Raw genomic sequence first — 18,452 nt, forward strand, 5'->3', positions numbered from 1 at the left:
TGCATTATTGAACCTTAAGGAAAATGTTACTTACCCAGTAAGCATCTGTTTGTGGGATGTAGTGCTGTAGATACACATGCTCTGCCTTCTCTTGCCTTCTAGTGTTTGGTCCGGAAGTGTTAAAGTTGTTTTTCCTTGAAAAGTCTTTCGAGTCACAAGGTATAGTGACTCCTCCTCTTGCTGGTAATGCGCATGGGCATCGATTCCATTGTTAGATTGTTTTCCCACTAGCGGGTGTGGATGGAGTGAATAAAGAGATGTCCATGAAAATATAAATGAAGATCAAATTAACCACAATGGCCACAGGTGTCCGCGGAGGAGGGCGGGCGCATTGAATCTACAGCACTACAGGCCACATATGCTTACTGGGTAAGTAACATTTTCCGTTTGATGGTATTGTGGTTGTAAATACACATATTCTGCACCGACTGTAAAGCAGTGCCCTCTAAAAGCGGTGGCTAACCTATTGGTGTTGCCATTGTTTGGTTAAGTGTAAGTGGCACTGTCTGTCCTACACTGGCTTGTTGGTGTGCTAAAACATCCATACAATAACGTTTGGTGACAGTGTGGAGCGTGGACCATGTAGCTGCTTTACTTATGTCACCTATGAGAATATTTCCTAAAAAGACCAAGATTAGTTCTATCCATATTTAACATAAGTGCTCTGTTAACATCTAGTGTTGAATAGCTCTCGCCACAACAGAGTCTGGTTGAGGGAAAAAGACTGACAATTTGACAAATTTGATGAGATGAAATTGAGACACAACCTTAGGTAGGGATTTAGGATTGTACAAAGAACCAACTTATATCTGTGCATTTGGAAGGAAAGGTTCTTCTAAGGTTAAAGCTTGGAGCTCACTAACACACTTAAGTGAAGTGATTGGACTAAGAATTCTACTTTCCAAGTTAATAATTGAAGAGGCATGAGTGTAGAGGTTCAAATGGGGCCGATGAGTCTTGTGAGTACCAGGAGTCTTTGGTGGAATCTTTTTACTGCATAGCATGCTCAAGTGGTGGGTTTGCGTGCTTCCTTAAGAATGGCCATATATTCTTGTAGCAAGCTAAGATAGCAAAACTCTTTAACATGAGGAGCCATTTTGCTAGATTTAGTTCCTTGGAATTTGGATGCCGGATTTCTCCATGTTTCTGAGTGAGAAGGTCCGGGTTGAGGGGAAGCTTCTCAAGGAACTACTGATAGTTCAAGGAGGGTGATGAACCAGGGCTGCTGGGCCCATTTGCAGGCCCCCAGTATTAGTGAGAGGGATGTCTGCCTGAGCTTCCAAACCAGAAAGAGAAGTAGAGGGAGAGGCGGAAAAGTGTCGGCAAATATCCCTGACCAGTTCATCCATAGAGCATTGCCTTTGGATTAGGGTGTGGCAACTGTAGGCGAAATGTGGGCATTTTGCATTTTCCGCTGTTGTGAACAGATCTATGTCTGCAAACTCTCAATTTTGAAAGTAGGGGAGAAGAACTTCTGGGTGGAGTTCCGACTCATGGACTTGTTGCCTCATCCTGCTGAGATGGTCGACAAAATTGTTGTGTGTTCCTGAAGATGTTATGCTAACCGATGGATTTGGGATGTAGAGCCCAACGCCAGATTGTCTACAATAGGCAAGATAACTGTAGAGAATGTGTCCCCACCCCCTATTTTTGTAAATACTACATTGATGAGGTTAGCGAGTCTGACCTTAATAAGTAAACTTACAAGGGGACGCAAATAGGTCAATCAACCTTTTGACTCACAATTAAGATGTTCCCACCATAGATCCAGTACAGGCAGATCAACAATCAATAACCAATCAATAATCAACGATAATCAATGACATTAATAAACAAGGGAGACAGTAATTGTCACACACCATGACCTTACAGTCATGAATAACCACACCTTTTAGTAAAAGTTGGAGTATTTTTTCCGTATATTAACAATGCTAACGTCACGTAAATTAATACCAAAATCAAATGATAAACATACATAAACAACACTGGCTGTCTAGAGCGGCAAAAGTAGCATAATCTAATCAAGGCTTGAGCTACTACACATTCTAAGATCACAGTGCAAATCAATAACAAGAATAATTGTGCCAACTATATCACATGCATTTAGTTTCAGCAAAGAAAAGACCTCAAATGTTATTCCCTATATCGAATTTCATTAGTGAGAACCTTAACTTACACCAGATTAGCACCAGCATGTTGGGCTTCATGCAAAACAATTTATTAAACACAAATCTGGAAAACAACTAGCTACGGCTATATCAAAATAGTGCAGTTGGTACCTAGAAAGAAAAAGCAAATAGACAATATAATTGACAATCTAATTCATACTACCTATCCCCAGTATGGATTGGCAAGAAGCGTCAGTCTTCGTCCTCAGGACATCTGTCTGGTCAGCAAGGATTCAGGATTCAGCATTAAAGTTCGGAAAGGGCAAAGTCTTTGAGCAATTCGAAAGAATAGAGGTAAACCCTCTAGAATAAGAATGGTGAGAATGGCGATGTCTCCTCTCAGTGCAGTCCAGTTAAGTTAAATTCCCTAAAACTAATTCCCAAGTCCATATTGGTCAAGGGATCGCATGTTCACACTTTGTCCAATAAAACTAAAACTTCAAATCTATGAATTCTACCACTACTCTGTCCACATGTTGCTGATTGGCTCCTCTTGTAATGTCCTCATCATCCGGCTCCTCAGGTAACTCGATTGTTGCAGCTTATTCTTAAGTCAATTTCTCCATTGTTCTCCTCCTGAGAAAGCCAGTCTTTCACACATTACATTCATAATGTTACATTTAGCAAGAACAGAATCTTCTAGCAGTCGGTTCTTATGAGTAAGACTTTTAGCTACAAGCACATTAAGACAGTACAGTGGAAAATCACAGTTTAATTCTCTAAGACAGCCATTTTATTAAACGTGCAAGAAATGCAGCTTGACATGAGGCCATGAAACTAGGCCAATACCTCCACTAAGTTAAGGCCTATAATTAATAAAGCTAATACATAATGAGTATCCCTTAATATGCTCAACATTTCATATTAATAACCCATTATTAAGTACACTTCGTGAACACTGGCAGCTACTCATTGTGATCACATTTTCAAATGCGTGCATTATTTTTTCTATGTTATTACATTTTCTATGCAAATCTATTACTCATAATACATGAATACTCATTAATATCTTTGTTAAAACACCTGCATTAGCATTGTCATGTTGTCCATCCAGGATCAAGACAACTTTGCCTATCAGGTGAAAAGTGAATGCTTTCAACAGGTGAAGAGTGAATGCTTTCAATGCTAGGTGATCAGCTAGAAGCTATAGGTAAGTGGTGTTTGGTATCCCAGCTACCATGGACTATGTGATTGTGAAGGGGAGCACTCCACCCAGTCTGTGATGAGTCCGTTGTCAGAAGGGTTTGATGAACAGGCTTGAGGAAAGGCCGCACACTGCAGACAGCGATGATTGCGGTTGTCTATTAACAATAGAACATCCAACTGACCCTGTGACTTAGACCATTGTTATGACAAACTTTCCTGCAGTGGACATATGTGCAGTTGTGCATCTGGCACTATTGCAAAGCATGAAGCTATAAATGCAGATGTCTCAAGACCGTTCTGACTGTGACCTGTTGGTTGGCTTGGAAACAGAATAGTTGCATTCGACAACTCCGTAGTCATACTGCATTGGGACACTCTAATCCCAGCTGTGTGTTAAGAATAGCTCCTAGAAAAGGCTGAATCTGCAGAGGCTGAAGATGAGATTTCTGGAAACTGATGGTGAAGACTAGCTGATGTAGAAAGTCTGTGGTAGTTTGGATGTGATGGAGACGTAGTGGGAGAGTGCTGGCTTTCATAAGCCAGTAGTCTAGATATGTAAAGGCATGGATGTTTTGTCTGCGCAAATGTGCTGCTACTACCGCTAGACCCCGGTTGGAAGGACTTTGAACTGGTAATATTTGCCTGTGTGAGAGTGTGAATTTTGGATGATTTTGGTATACTAAATGCATAAAGAATTAACATGTGAAAAAGGGTGACTTTTGAAAAAGGTCGCCACATTTAATTTCTGTTCCCAACTGAGCAAAAGTCTAATTAAATGTTGCAGTCATTTTCCATGATTCAATGTTTACATAAAAGTGTATTTGATGCGCTAATAGATGTGTCCACAGCAACCCCTAGTGGGTTGCTGCATTATGTCTTACAAGGTCATGTTTAACTTAATTCTTGAATAAGCTGAGTGTTCTATTGTTTGAGAATGTTACTAATAAATGGTTTCTTCCTCGAGGATGGAAGTAAAAGATACAAGTGAGAAAGTTTCTTCCTGAGAAGAGAAGTTTAGACGAGATGGAACAATGGAGCTACAGACCAGACGGAAGAGGAAAAGTTACTGTTGAGAACATATCCTGGTTAATACGATGATGTAGTATTTTAGGCTAGCAATTAAAACTTCTATCGGCTGAAACGTAACCACCCCATGAACTGACCAATCACATGCTTATTGAAGATCAGTATAACAACCTTGGGTAGGATTTTCTAGATTCAGATTCCATGAGTCAGATTGCAGATTTTAGTTAGAGAGATTGAAGTCGTTAGATTTCAGAGTTCCTGCTGATGGTTCGAGTCATATTGGCAGCGTGGGTTTAGCTGATGTTAGGCCCGATTCTTCTGATGACATACCTGATGGTGTCCCCTTGCTGAAGCAGACTGCTTATTATTATCAACTAGGTTAATGTATGATATTGTAATGTTATATGTATCTCTTTTTGCTTTGCAGGTACGAGCTGCAATTTATAATCTGATTGCTGCATATTAATAATATTTTTTTATAATAACCTGAGTTAAAGAGATTTTCCTAAATTTGTGTATCTAAATTCTTTTTACATGAAGCCCAACATGTTGATGCTAATTTGTGGGTAGCGAGGGTATTATCTTAGAATGCTCATGATTTACGTTGACATCTTTGAGTGTTGTACTAATGAAGCCTTTGCCACTATTACCAGTTCTAGTGTTATTAATAAGTGTAATTCTTTTGGAGATTATTTGTCTGATCATTTTGATTAAACTTAGATATCTAAGACGTTCTAATCAACCACTATTGATTCTATATGCTTACCATTTGTGTTTGAGAGTTATTTTCGTGACATTAGCATTGTTACTCTAGGGAAATAAATTTTATAATTCCTTTTAAAAAACTGGTGTGGTTATTGTTCAAAGTTTGTAATCTTCGAAAATATTGATTATTGTTATTGTTGATGATTACATTCCTCATTAATGACATCCACTCAGTCCTATGTAGCTTTGATCCATTGACCGCTAGAGCCTGGTTTCTAGGATGGATGGCAAAAGGACCGATGGGGACTTAGGCTCTCATTAGGAGGTTGGCAGGTGGAAAAGGCCACCTGCCAAACTCCCACAGGACAGAAGACCACAAGTGCAGCTGCCTTCCCACTAGACTTATAATGTGTTTCCTAGCCCAGCAGCAAACGCACAACAACATTGACGCCGGCTCATAATAGAGCCAGCGGCAATGCTGTTGTGCGTCGAGTGCACTAGAACGTGTCGCACAAATCACTGTCTGCAGGGCAGACAGTGATTTGCGTGCTGGGACTGGCCAGGGGGGCCTTTGCAGTGCTCATGCCAAGCGCATGGGCCCCCCTGGGTCCCCTGGCACCGCTTCTCCACCAGCATTTACACTCCGTTGAAACCGCCATGTTAACACCGGCAGGGAGAGGGGTCATAATCCTCAGGACAGCAGATTGGGACTGGCAGCACCACAAGGCCTTCTGGCGGCCGAAATGTGGTGGTTCCAGCAGTCCGACCATGGTGCTTTCGCCACTGTAGTAATGCGTGGTCGGACCGCTGCTATGGCGGCGGTCCGACCGCGACCATGACCCTGGCGGTCTGGTGACCACCAGGGTCATAATGAGGCAGTTAGTGTTGGAAGAGCACCCATGGATTTCGCAACCACAGTGTTTTATTTCAATTTTTCCAGGACTTGGGCAACCTGACAGCCAAAAGGGGATTCCTTATCTAAAGGGACATTCAAGAGGCTCTGTTGAACTTCTGGCTTAAAGCCAGATATGCGTAGCCAGGCATGATGGCACAGCAGAACATATGTGTTTATTCTCTTGTCAGCTGTGTATGCAGAGTCAAGGGCGCATTTAATGGAGTTATTGGAGAAAAGTTGTCCCTCAGTTACGATCTCCTGGCCCCTCTTCCTATGCTTCTCCAGGAAGTACTGAAGGAATTCCTCCATTTCATCTCAATTTGCATGATCGTAGCTGGCTAATAACCCCACACTATTAGCTTTAAGCCAATGATTGGCTGACTGCACTGCAACTCTTTTTGCCAGAAGCATCAATAAGCTTGCTTTCCATGTCAGGAGGTGGAGCGTCACTACAGCTGGGGAATTAGCCCTCTTACAGACATTGGAGACAACCAAGTAATAAGGTGGAATTTGCCCTCTAATAAAAAGAAGGTGAGGCCTTATATCTTTTATCCACCCTTGGTGTGATAATACAGATCCCTGCAGAGATCATCTGAATGTCTTCACATTCCCTTGAGCGTAGGGAAGTACTGTGTTGCCTTATGTGATGTAGAAAGGGTTTTAAATAAAATGCAATCTTCTATCGGCTCTTTAGAGAAAGGAACTTGGTGGAATGACGCAGCCCTGCCATTAAGTTCCTGACAGGAGGTGGTGTCATCTGGATGTGACGGCCTATTAGGGTAAAGCTATGGATCAGTATCAGGTTGTGGGTCAATATCATAAGCTGGCCAAGAATCAGAGGGCTACAGCACATTAAAAATATCATCCCTTGTCTTATGCCCACCAGTGTAAGAGTGTGGGGACATAAGAGGGGTGATATCTAATGAGTCACCCTAAGAATGAGGGGAGGAGGGTGAAGATGAACATAGTGTGGGAGGATTTATAGGGCAGAACCATGAGAATCAGATTTCAGGGCAGTTCTGGAAATTTTCAGTGCTTAAGTAGTCAATGCCAAAGCTGGTTGACCAGAATCTTTCTCCACTGAAGTGGTCACGGCTGAAGGTGGAGTTAGTCGGCTAGGCACCGAGGTGGTCACCTTCGGCTTTTGTTTCAGCGCTGAGCTCAAGGGTGGAGAATCTAAATCAGATAGGTGGCTGGATGGGGATATTAGTACTCACGGTATGCTGACCCGTTGGAAGATCCTGCATTTCAAAGTCTATCTCTAGCTCGGACTCGGAGCCTTCAATAGAAAAGGTCTCTTCTTCGGCCGCAGAAGCCTTGTGGAGCTCTTCCTCCTCCTGCCCGACATCCTGGTGCTCAAAGATATCAGGTGTGTTGTCGACCTCTTGTCTCTGCATTTCCTGCAAAGTGCTCTTCAGTCCCTTAACGTCTTTTTGGATCTAAATGATTGGCAGGCCTTGCCTGGCAGTGTGGCACCTTGGGTAGAATCGGAAAGACGTCCGTTCCAACAGCAGGGAGATATAGGTTTTAAAAGGCACTGAAATGGTCGGTCTAAAAGTACAAGGCCAAAAGGGCCTTTGTTTGAGCATGTCCAAAAAACAAGTAATGGTTTCTTGATCTCAAAGTGCGAAAGATGGGGGACACATTTGATAACAATACCAATGAAGGGAGTTGATCCTGAATGGAAATAGTCAATAAAACGGGCTTGAGCTGAGCTCGGTGATACACACACAGGCCTGATGGAGGAAGAAAACAATCTAACAATGAAGTCGATGCCAATGTGCATTACCAGCAAAAGGAGAAGCCACTAAACAACGTGACTCAAAAGACTTTCCAAAAAACAAAAACTTGCACACTTCTGGACCTAACCCTAGATGGCAAGAGTATGCAGAGCATGCTTATCTACAGCCACATATGCCATCAAACATACCAGTTCGAACAGCATTAACAAAGGGACACAGATATTACCTCAACTGCAGACAATTCCCTTTCCTGAGCCACAATGTCATACTATACACTGGCAGCCAAAGAGTTTTGCGGCAGGGTGTTGGCCCTATTTGTCCCAAGGACAAAATATACATGAAAAGTTGTTATCCTTGAGCCCACATAATAAATCCTGGGTGTCAGGCTATAGGAATTTCACACCCCTGTAGAAAATTAAATCAAATTAAGGCTATTTCTATCATTTTTTTACTTTTAAAAAAGGTAGGTGTTATAATGTAGTTTATTTGGGGCTTTATATTGTATTTACATACTTAAACTGGGGCCTGTATCTCGACAGCATCTTTTAAGGTAACGGAATGTAACTATGTAATGTGCAGGTTTTATGACTAAATGAGATTCTAAAGCAGTTCAGTGAAGCTGTTGGTGTCTGGTTATTGAGACAGGATTTCTTCTGCTGGATAAAATTTAGGTGTTACCATCATTTAAGTCTCCATCTGTGCAGGAATTACACAACAGTGAGGAGGGCAGTTTTACTGAAATAGGCAGGCTGTGTGGCAGACAATGGATTATGTGACAGTCCCAAACCATGCAGCATCTGTAGTTACTTTGCAAATCTCAGTGACTCCCCTGGGTCAGTGTGCCTTTTCTGACAAAGCAATACTGAAATGTTACTTTAATCACCTCAGTAATAAATATTTTATTTTACATTCAGACAACTTTCTCTTAGCAATCAATAAACTTGAAGCACAGGTCCCATGGTATTTACCAGCTGTTACATTTTCTTACATATATGGCACAAAAACAGATGAAAAATTGGTCTACATATCCAGAGAATCCTAATATTAACAAAACATGTTTTATAAAAATAAACTCTCATCACTTACAAAAATGTTTCTATCTTAGGGTCATTGACTGCATTAATACAATCGCTTCATTACCTTCTTTTCTTGTTGAATGGTGATTGTTTGATCCCAATTCGCCTTATCTAATAAAGAAAGCACAAAACAAAAGTAATTTGTTAAATTCTCATGCTGCTCCTGCAAAGATCTGACTTACAAAAACAAAATCAAATGTATAAACAAATCTCTCCTAATTCCTGGTGCACATATTTAAACACTGATTTAATTTACGGCGAGTTCCCGCAGTAGACTTTAATATTACTAGATTGAAGTTGCTATATTCTTAACACCTATCAATAGGAAGACTTGAATTCAATTGTTATTTAGGCTTTGCTTCCTTATTATAACAATGTGGCCAACCCTTGAGACACCTGCGCTCCACATCCCTTTCCCTCGCTTGCATTCCCCTGCATACGCCAAAGTAACAGTGGAGGACGGTCCTTCTCATACCTTCTCCTAAGTTCTGGAACATCCTCCTCCGTCACCTCGCTGCTGGAGTTCAGCAAGGGACCAGAGACCGGGCTGTTCAACTGAACATTCCCTTAGCAGAAGGGTTCTCTGGGGCTGGATACCCTCACAGGTGATTAGGCATTTTACAAGTCCGATTTGGTTTGATTGTTCATGAGCAACCCAATTTGGTGTTTTATCATTGTTGGTTTAACATGTTAAAGTCATAAATTGTTTGTCTATCGTATCATCTTTTAAGAGTACTGACTCAGTTTAACAAATGATGCATCATAACTGCATGTTTAAAGAAATTGCATTTGGGCTAGAAATGAGATATTGTGACCTGCTATCGACCAAAATGACTGAAAAGATCTGATGCTTTGCTGCTGGACATAGTTTCTCTGGCCCTGTGGGCTACTTGGGCGGTTTTTGATGGTAGGATCAAGAGCACAGAGCTTTCAGAACCAGTGGGGCATGCAGCCGTTCTCCGGGTCCCGAAACTGAAGGGAATTGCCTCTCCAAATCAAACTATGAACGTTCTGTAACCCTTGCTTCACTGGCCCCCACAGCAGCGAATGGTGGCTAGTCCGGAGGCTTGAGGTACTCTGAGGCTCGAAGCCGTATGGCGCCAGACTTCTGACACCAGGGAAGTGGAGCACACAGCTTCTTGAATGTTAGTGAAATCCTATGAGGGAGGCATGCTTGTGTAGTGATATGCAGAGGAGCCTCTCTCATCACACCAAATGGATCTCTTACATTTCTACGTAGTCTATACTTCAGGCATTTTTGTCTTGGCAGCAATACATTTGCATACGAAAGGGTGTAACCCAAAGTGAACATATGCGTTTGTGTTTGTTTCAATACAGGGTACACACTATCAATATTTGTTTGTCAGACAGGTAGTGCATTAGAACGGTTTGCATGCAGGAGTTTGGAGCTGCACAACTTAGTAGGCTACGACATAACCCCGGGGCAATGTGGATAGTCCTGGTGTCATCAGGGTGAAGAATACAAAAAGTAATGGATGGCATGCTTGAATTAATCTCAGCCATTGGTAATCACTCAGGCAGCATCCCAGTCCATCATTATTTTGCACAACTTAAGTGGGACGGGTATGCCCTGAAGTGGGTCTGTGCACACTGTGTCACTGTAACTCAGCTATACCTGGCTGATGAGCCCTAACCAGGGTGAAACTGATTCTGAGCAGCTTGTGTACCGGATCGGGGATGACCTGACCTGGCAATTTGGGTTGGAATGTACCCAGTGGAGGAGGGTCAAAGACCGATTTGCATATGGCTGGGTCCAAACTGAGTAGCATGGTGTGCAAAATACCAATGGATTTGGATGCAATCCAAGTAGTTACCAGTGTCCGAGAATAATTCAAGCCTTCTATTATACCCTTTTTTGTGTACTTTCCAGATATCATTAGATACATTGCTTTCACCATATCTGCCAGAAGGAACATGCTTTGCAGGACCTACCCATGATGAAAAAGGCCAATGTCCAGTTAAAGACACCAGTCGCTCCATACTAGAACGCTTACTGGCTACATCAAACTAGCAGATATAACACCCACTGACACTTTACATTGAATCTCATCAGGACCGACAACAAACAAAGAGAGGACTATTTTAAGATACAGGATTCAGACTCGAGTAGAAACCAGAAAGCATCAGATGGTGACCTCTTTGATGAAGCAGAACTGAGTAAATGGAGATGATAATGTTTAGGTCCATGGTGCATTACCTGGAGAGTTAGCATACACATATGATACCATTGAGACTACAATGAAGGTACGGGAATACACTTTTGAGGGTTTGTCAGTGAGGAGATTCAAACTGAAGAGGAGATAGTGGAGAACCTTTGCTGAGTTTAAGGACTGTATCTTGAAATTGGACACTGAATTGAGGTACTTGAAAATTAACGGCAGGAAGCAAATGTAAATGTGGAGGTAGTCCCGGATTTAACCCTAGATGAAACTCTTCTGTCTGCAATGGATTGTAAAGCTGTGTGACCTGCTAGGTTTGACTTGCAAGGAGATAGCACCAATGGTCTCGCAAAGCTTGCGCACTGCCCACAGATGGGGCCGAGATGGTGACACTGGAGGTACATTCACAATATTCCTTGTGCGCACTCTCCTGGTTTTAGAAAATGTTACCAAAAATATGACGTGCAAGCTGTCAGGGAATGTGCAATGTCTCAGATTTGCACTATTGAAAGAATCTTCACTAGTGCAGGTGGTGAGCCCACCTTCCCAGGTACCTGGTTGGATCCGCAGGTTCGCTCAAAGCTTGATGGACTTAATGAACACTTTAATCCAGTTTTATCACTTAAAGTATTATTTTAATGAGATTAAATGCTTTTCAAAAAATTCTCTTCTTGCATTCCATTTGATAAATCAAGAAAAATCCTTGAGTATTGTTGACTTATGCCTGCATTTGCGAAAACATACACAAAACCGAATGCATTTCAGGTCACCTGACCCGTCTTAAGGGGTATTTACAAATGAAAATATTCATAACAATATTCAATACTACTTGAGGGAACTATTGCAAACAACTCCCATGCCTTATCACCCAAGTGGCATGCATCTCACGCTGCCTGTGAGAATGTTAAGTAAAGAGGAAAACAAAAAAAGTTACCTTAGTAAACTGTGCACGGCTTAATGATGCACATAGCCGTGTGACCTACATACCAATGTACAAACTATTAAGCACGTCATGTGAAACAAAAAACAGTGGAGTAATAAATAAGAATGCCGAACGTTTGTGCTACTATGCTCCACAGTCAAAGCCAAAATGAACTAAAAATCCAATGGAAAAAGCTAAAATGCCAAATAAGGGCTGTTTACTAAGAAATAATAGTGAATGTGAATCGTCAAGAAAACAGTGTAAAATAAGCGATGGGATAGACGCCGAGTAAAACGTTGCCATTCTGGAAGTGAGCCGATACGCTTCACTCGTATGCGCTTCGTGAAATACTTAAAGTATACGAAGATACAGTGCTCAGTGTTCAACGTGCCAAAGCTTACGAGCAATCACCCGTCCCTCCATCATGTATGCAACGTGTACGTTGTCAGCAAGTTTCTTTATCAGTCGGGCCGGGAGGATGTCAGTCCGGTTAAAAGCCGATGGCGCCTCCCCTCCCTATTTAACCGATGGCGCCTCCCCTCCCTATTGACGAGTATGTCAACCTAGACGACAGACTAACACTATGAAAGACTCTATAATGAAGCCCCATACTGGAACCAACATGCAGTGAACACATAACGACAGTAATGTAAATATGTCACAACGAACAAAGTATATAACCTTGGCTTTAAAAAACAGAAAGGAAAAAACAAAAAAAATAAAACTTCAAGTGCAAAAAAAATCATAAACGTCCTATGTGATCCTTTTAAACCGGCTTTTGCCAAAGGGTCCGCACAGACTCCTTCGCAACCTTAAAACCTACACTGAATATAAATCCATACTGAGCCTAAATAAATCCTAGAAACCCCATTCATGGACTTCCAATGAAAGAACAGATTCATATAAGAAACTTTCCCATAAAAGCAGTGTAATACTCTATAAAACTATTGGATGCTGGACAAAAGAAAAAAAAAGACTATAATAACAAGCCCACACAGGCCAAAGTGTATGATTAGAACAACACAAGTAAAAAGAAACCAAGTAAAGGAGTCCCCCTCAAAGAAAACAAGCATATACCCAATTCGTCATTCATGCAAACTGCCTGCATTGTATCTAGCCGTTTGATCTACAATTCTTCTTTTAAAAGATTCTTTTGATTGTCGCTTCCAATCTTCCATGGTAGCACTTTCTGTCACGGTTCAGTCAGGACTCTGGGCAGAGCACCCTTTGAGATCACAGAATATCTCCCTATGGATGTAGTGTACCGAAGCAGAAGAGCTGCTAAAGGCGTACACTGGGAATAACAGCTATAGTAAAGCACAGAAACAGGATAGTGAAGGCAGAGCAACCTTAGTGTGAACAAATAGGGAATGGATCAGTAATGGACAAGCACACTGGGGTTATCACTAACATTGTACACAGATAAGGCTCAGAACTTTCCACGGTAATGGGAAACTTCAATGCCTCTGTGCAGATTTATCTTACAGATAGCCACCCCTCAAACCCCATAGAAAGGAGGCAGCAGAAGTGATTCTGTATCTGGACCCTTAGGGCACAAACAAGGATTGTACTTACATACACTAGAAACGCCCTAGTGGGTCCAGCTGGATACATAGTGGCAATTCCTGGAAAACAGCAATGGCACACTGCCATAGTTAGGCACTTAAGACTACATACAACACTAGACAAAAACTGGGACAGGGATTAGGAATTGCCTCCTGGAGACCAGGAGCCAACCCCAGTACAAAGGAAAACACTTATACACAGGTGAAGACTGATAGTGCACTTACCAGACACAAAAACCCAAAAGGAAATTACAGAGAAAGAACTAGAAAGGAGCCTAAGAACTGATGCTCAAAATATATACACACAGGGATTCTAGGAAATTGTAACAAGCAAGAGACTAGCTACAAGATAACTAGAGGCTGCAGGAATCACAGAGAAAGAGGACACAAACTAGGGGACAAGTCTGAGACAAAGAAGAGTGGTTACAGGTGCTAAGGAAAAAGCAAAGGAATAAATAAAGTGAAAATAATACCAGGAACAGAAGGAACAAACAAGGAAGCAATGCAAGAACAGGACTGGAAAACAGGGAAAAGGCTCTGGCTGAAGCAAAGCAGGAACAGGACTGGAAAACAGGGAGCAGGTTCAGGCTGAAGCCAGAAGGAATAGGACTGGGACACAAGCCAACAAGAGGTCTGGTACACAAAGTAAACAAACTCCAATGCATCACAGGGAGCGTCAGGAAATGGCAACTTATAAGCAGTTCCAAGCAGCAGCAAGCGCAGCGTCACATGGCTCAGCTGCACAAGAGTGATCACAGGTGTGTGCAGTTCCAGTCTCTCAAGTCCTGGAGGAGAGAATACAGTACAAAGGAACAGCAGGGCTATTGCCATAGGAAACAATGGACAGCAGATTACAGGTCTTACTGACTACCAGGCAGTGCATTACGGGACCTGAAGTCCATGGAAGCAAATGTAGTTCTTCAATAGCACAGCATATATCGAGATGGGAAGCAAACAGGAGTCAGAAAGGGACTCTGGATGAGTGTTAATGGTGATTCCCAGGCTACAGATAGTCCTTTTACAGCGTCCCCTAGAAATGGGACGACAGAGTTGTAATACTTCTAGTATTTGAAATCTTAATTGGGTGATGTTATGACCAGCTTCCAACCAAAGCAAGGCCACACTAGATGATTTTAAACTGTTCCGTATACTGCTCTTATATTTGCGTATTATTTTGATTTTACGTTCTGTTTTTCCCACATACACTTTACCACATGGACAGTTAAGTGCATACACTACATGCTTGGAGGTAGGGCCATCATGATTGTCCAGAATTTTGCCAACTAACGAGACACTATACTGCTAGCACTGCACAATATGAGAAGTGTTGGCAACAGGGCAGAAGTCTGCTCCTGTTGCATGGACTGTGATTGGAAACCCTACCAAAAAAGGGAGTTACTGAAAATCAGGGCTAGTCTTGGGGCTAAACACTTACAATTTCCAGTGGGCTGTATGTAATAAAGTTGATTTTTAAAATGGGGACTACTTTAAAGTCAAGACAGAACTGCCATTATAATAATGTTGTGTCCTTCATTATTACTTATGACAATTCTAAAATTGTTGACTATTAACAGATGCATTATTTAATTTAACTGTATTCTGAGAACCCCCTTCTATGTCTTAATGCTTCCTATCCCTGAATCCATAAAACATCAAACTACCCGTTGAGTGCTACCCTTCACCGCACCCTATATGCTCCTAACTATCCCTTAACAATGCTAATTCCTGAACTTTACCAACCCCTTAATACTACACTTCTCTGAACCCTAAAAACACATCACTATCCCTTAGTGCTTCCCTTCCTTGAACCTAAAAACCCATACTACCCCTTAACACTATCCTTCCTTGAACCTTAGGAACCCCATACACCCACCTAACGCTACACTTCCCTAAGCCCTAAAAAAACCATTTACTCCCATTAACACAACCCTTCCATGAATGTCAAAAACCCCTTCGAACCCCTTAATGTTACTCTTCCTTGAACCCCCAAAGCCCTTACTACCTATAAACGCTACCCTTTTTTTAACCTAAAAACCTTTTCCCTTAATTGCTACCCTTCACTGCACCTTAAAAAAACTTACAAAATCTGTGCTAACCCATAACAAGACTTCTTTGAACCTTAGAAACCTCTTGCAACCCCTTTTTATGCTAATCCTCCATTAACCCTAAAACCTGAGCAACGCCTAATGTTACCCTTTCCTATAACCTAAAAAACCTTACTGCCCATTAACGCTACTGTTTCCTTAAACCTTAAAGTCAATAACTTCCCCATAACTATACCAATCCCTGAACCCTTCCAACTCCTTTCACCTATCCTTTCCTGAAACCTGAAAATCCCATACTAGTCCCATTCCCCTTCCAACTGTAAATGCTCTTTACTATTATAGCAGGACAATGCTCCCTTCAGCCTGATGCCAGGAAACTTATTTTTGCCCTTGAAGGCACAACATTTGTGGATTTTATTGTTGCCACAACTTTCTTTTATTCTATTTGTTCAGTAGGCAACATTTTTGACAACTTTGTTTTTAAGTCTACTTTTTTCCCCAATAATATTTTCACTGCAAACACTTCAGTGGACCTTCTGGCCAGTCTTGCAGTGATCCATCAGGGGAAGGCATATGTGTTTACCAAGCAGATGTGGCAAAATAGTTTTTTGCAAAGTTTAAACCACTGAGGTGTGGTACTCTGGCACAACTTTAGGCTATCTCCAGGTTAATTTTATGGCCTGTTCCTGTAGCTCCTCGCTGTATGTGGCATATGCTGTTTGATGCAAGTAGTTATTATACTATATTTACGTTCCAGTGCTGGCAGGGGATGCCAAATTGTCTGTTGTCTTCTGCACTTAGTGGATTTCCTAATGGCTTTGTTTATAATGCACTTTTATGTTCTTAACTTTCTGATATGAGAGTGATATTATTTCTGTCTTTGAAAAACTCAATAAAGTGGTTACAACAAAAGAAACAAGGTCAGAAGTAACAATAGTATGCTCTTTGTTAACGCATAATGATTATGCTTCTTTTTCTTTAGGGAGAACCAACAAAATAAACAAACTATATTTTTAATATTCCTGGGGAAATGAACTACAGAAAAAACATTTATTCCATGCTTTCAGTATGGAACACAGTACATTAGTCCAAGAACCTACCAGGATATCTACACTTTCTTTGCTATTAATTTGCCAATAAAGTAGCTTTTTCAATTTGAGTATGCCAGAGAGCACAGCTGTAAGGTTGCAAAATACATATTGTGGGCTTATGAAGAATATACATGGGCTAGCAGCCTGCCCACTACTTACCACTGGGTGGCTCTACTGTCATTCTTATTTGATTGCTTTCTATTGTATGGCTTTCCTTTTTTCAGCCTGTCCATCTTGTTTGTGTATGTCCTTCCTCAAGGCATTACCATCTTTGACTGGCTGCCTTCTATGTATCCTCTGCTTGCTTTTAAGGAAATACTTGTTTACTTTTTGTATAAGTACTCCATAAAAGTGCATGTATTTTACAGCTATCTCCCTTGTGAGCTTTCTCCCCCACTCCACATTGCTCTCTCTTGCCCCTGTGCTTGTGTCCCACCACCCACACGTGTTGCTGTCCCTCAAATGTCCGCTGTTGTTTCAACCCAAGACATGTTGCTTCAACCTGCCCACTTCCTCACAAAATTACACCCACAATCCAATATTTTTTTTCAAATAAAATACCTTTCATGTTTATGTATTCAAAAATTGCTTTTAAATTGAGCTGACCAATATAATTTTTTTTTTTTTAAATCACATCCATCAGATAATAAAACAAAAATTTCACTCTAGCCAAATCAGCCCAGCCTGTGTTTTCTGACAGAAAATCACTTCATCAGAAGATTGTGATATTTATATAATCAGCCAGTATTTTGTACATATATGAATTGTCACAGAATCCCTCCTGTTACAGTTATAGTCAAACATCTAATTCAATCAGAATGATTTTCAAAGACTATTCTTTAATAACAGTTCATTTAACCCCTTGGATGCGGGCGTCGGCCATTGGCCGACGCCCGCACTACCTCCCTGGTGCGGGTCACGACCAGTGGCCAACACCAGGGAGGGGGTTAATAAATCCTCGGGTGCGTCGCACCCACGGATTTATTTTTATTTTTTTTATTCCCCGGGAGATACGGAAGCTTTTCCATGTCTCCCCCCGCCCCCCACCTGCCCCTTTGTGACGTCAGCGCGCCGTGACGTCACTTTGTGGATTTCCCAATCGGAGCAGGAAACGGCCTTGCGGCCGCTTCCTGCTCCAATGGGGAAAACGGCCACAAACGGCCTTCCCCACGTTCCGGAAGGCCTCGTAAGAAAGGGGAGACTCTCCCCTTTCTTACGAGGTCTTCCTGAAAGTGTTTCCTGGCCCCGATCGCAGCATAGCTGCGATTGGGGGCCAGGAAACACCACTAGACACCAGGGATTTCACTTGGGGGGGTTCGGCCCCCCTCGGGAAAAAGGTAGGCGCCCCCTCAGGGGCTAAATTTTATTTAAAAAAAAATAAATGAAAAATAAATGGACAGGGGGTCGCCCGTGGGCAGGGCAACCCCCTGTGGGGGCAATATTTTTTTTTGTTGTTGTAGGGTTTCCCTGGGGGTCATTTTGGCCCCCAAGGAAACCATACAACAACTAAAAAAAATATAGATCTATATCTATAGATATATCTATGTAGATATATCTATCTACATTGATATATCTATAGATAGATCTATAGATATATGTATATATATATATATATAGATCTATCTATAGATATATCTATGTAGATAGATAGATCTATATATATAGCTCTATCTATAGATATATCTATGTATATATATATATATATATATATATATATATATATATATATATATATATATATATATATATATATAAATCACTTTTGTCAATACGTGTGTGGTTTCCCTGAGGGCTGCGATCGCCCCCCAGGAAAACCAGACCCACATATAAAAGTGATCTATATATTTGCCACCAGTTGTCTTGCAGTTGCAGCTTGCGTCTTCAAAGCAAT

At 41.5% G+C, this 18,452-nt stretch overlaps 1 protein-coding gene across 7 annotated transcripts in view; it reads right to left on the minus strand.

Annotated features, from left to right (window-relative positions):
- The window catches only part of SLC35F5 (solute carrier family 35 member F5), a 575,369-nt gene that overhangs the window by 467,890 nt on the left and 89,027 nt on the right, over nt 1-18,452 (minus strand). For 5 of the 7 annotated variants that reach the window (XM_069224683.1, XM_069224682.1, XM_069224686.1 and 2 more), the window contains one exon: nt 8,823-8,869. In XM_069224683.1, the coding sequence (XP_069080784.1) occupies nt 8,823-8,869 (47 nt within the window). Of the gene's footprint in view, nt 1-8,822; nt 8,870-13,435; nt 13,486-18,452 lie in introns of those variants that run through there. The other 2 variants (XM_069224684.1, XM_069224687.1) reach the window with 2 other exon arrangements.

This window comes from Pleurodeles waltl, chromosome 3_1 (genome assembly GCF_031143425.1).
Source record: "Pleurodeles waltl isolate 20211129_DDA chromosome 3_1, aPleWal1.hap1.20221129, whole genome shotgun sequence".
Classification (NCBI taxonomy): Eukaryota; Metazoa; Chordata; class Amphibia; order Caudata; family Salamandridae; genus Pleurodeles; species Pleurodeles waltl.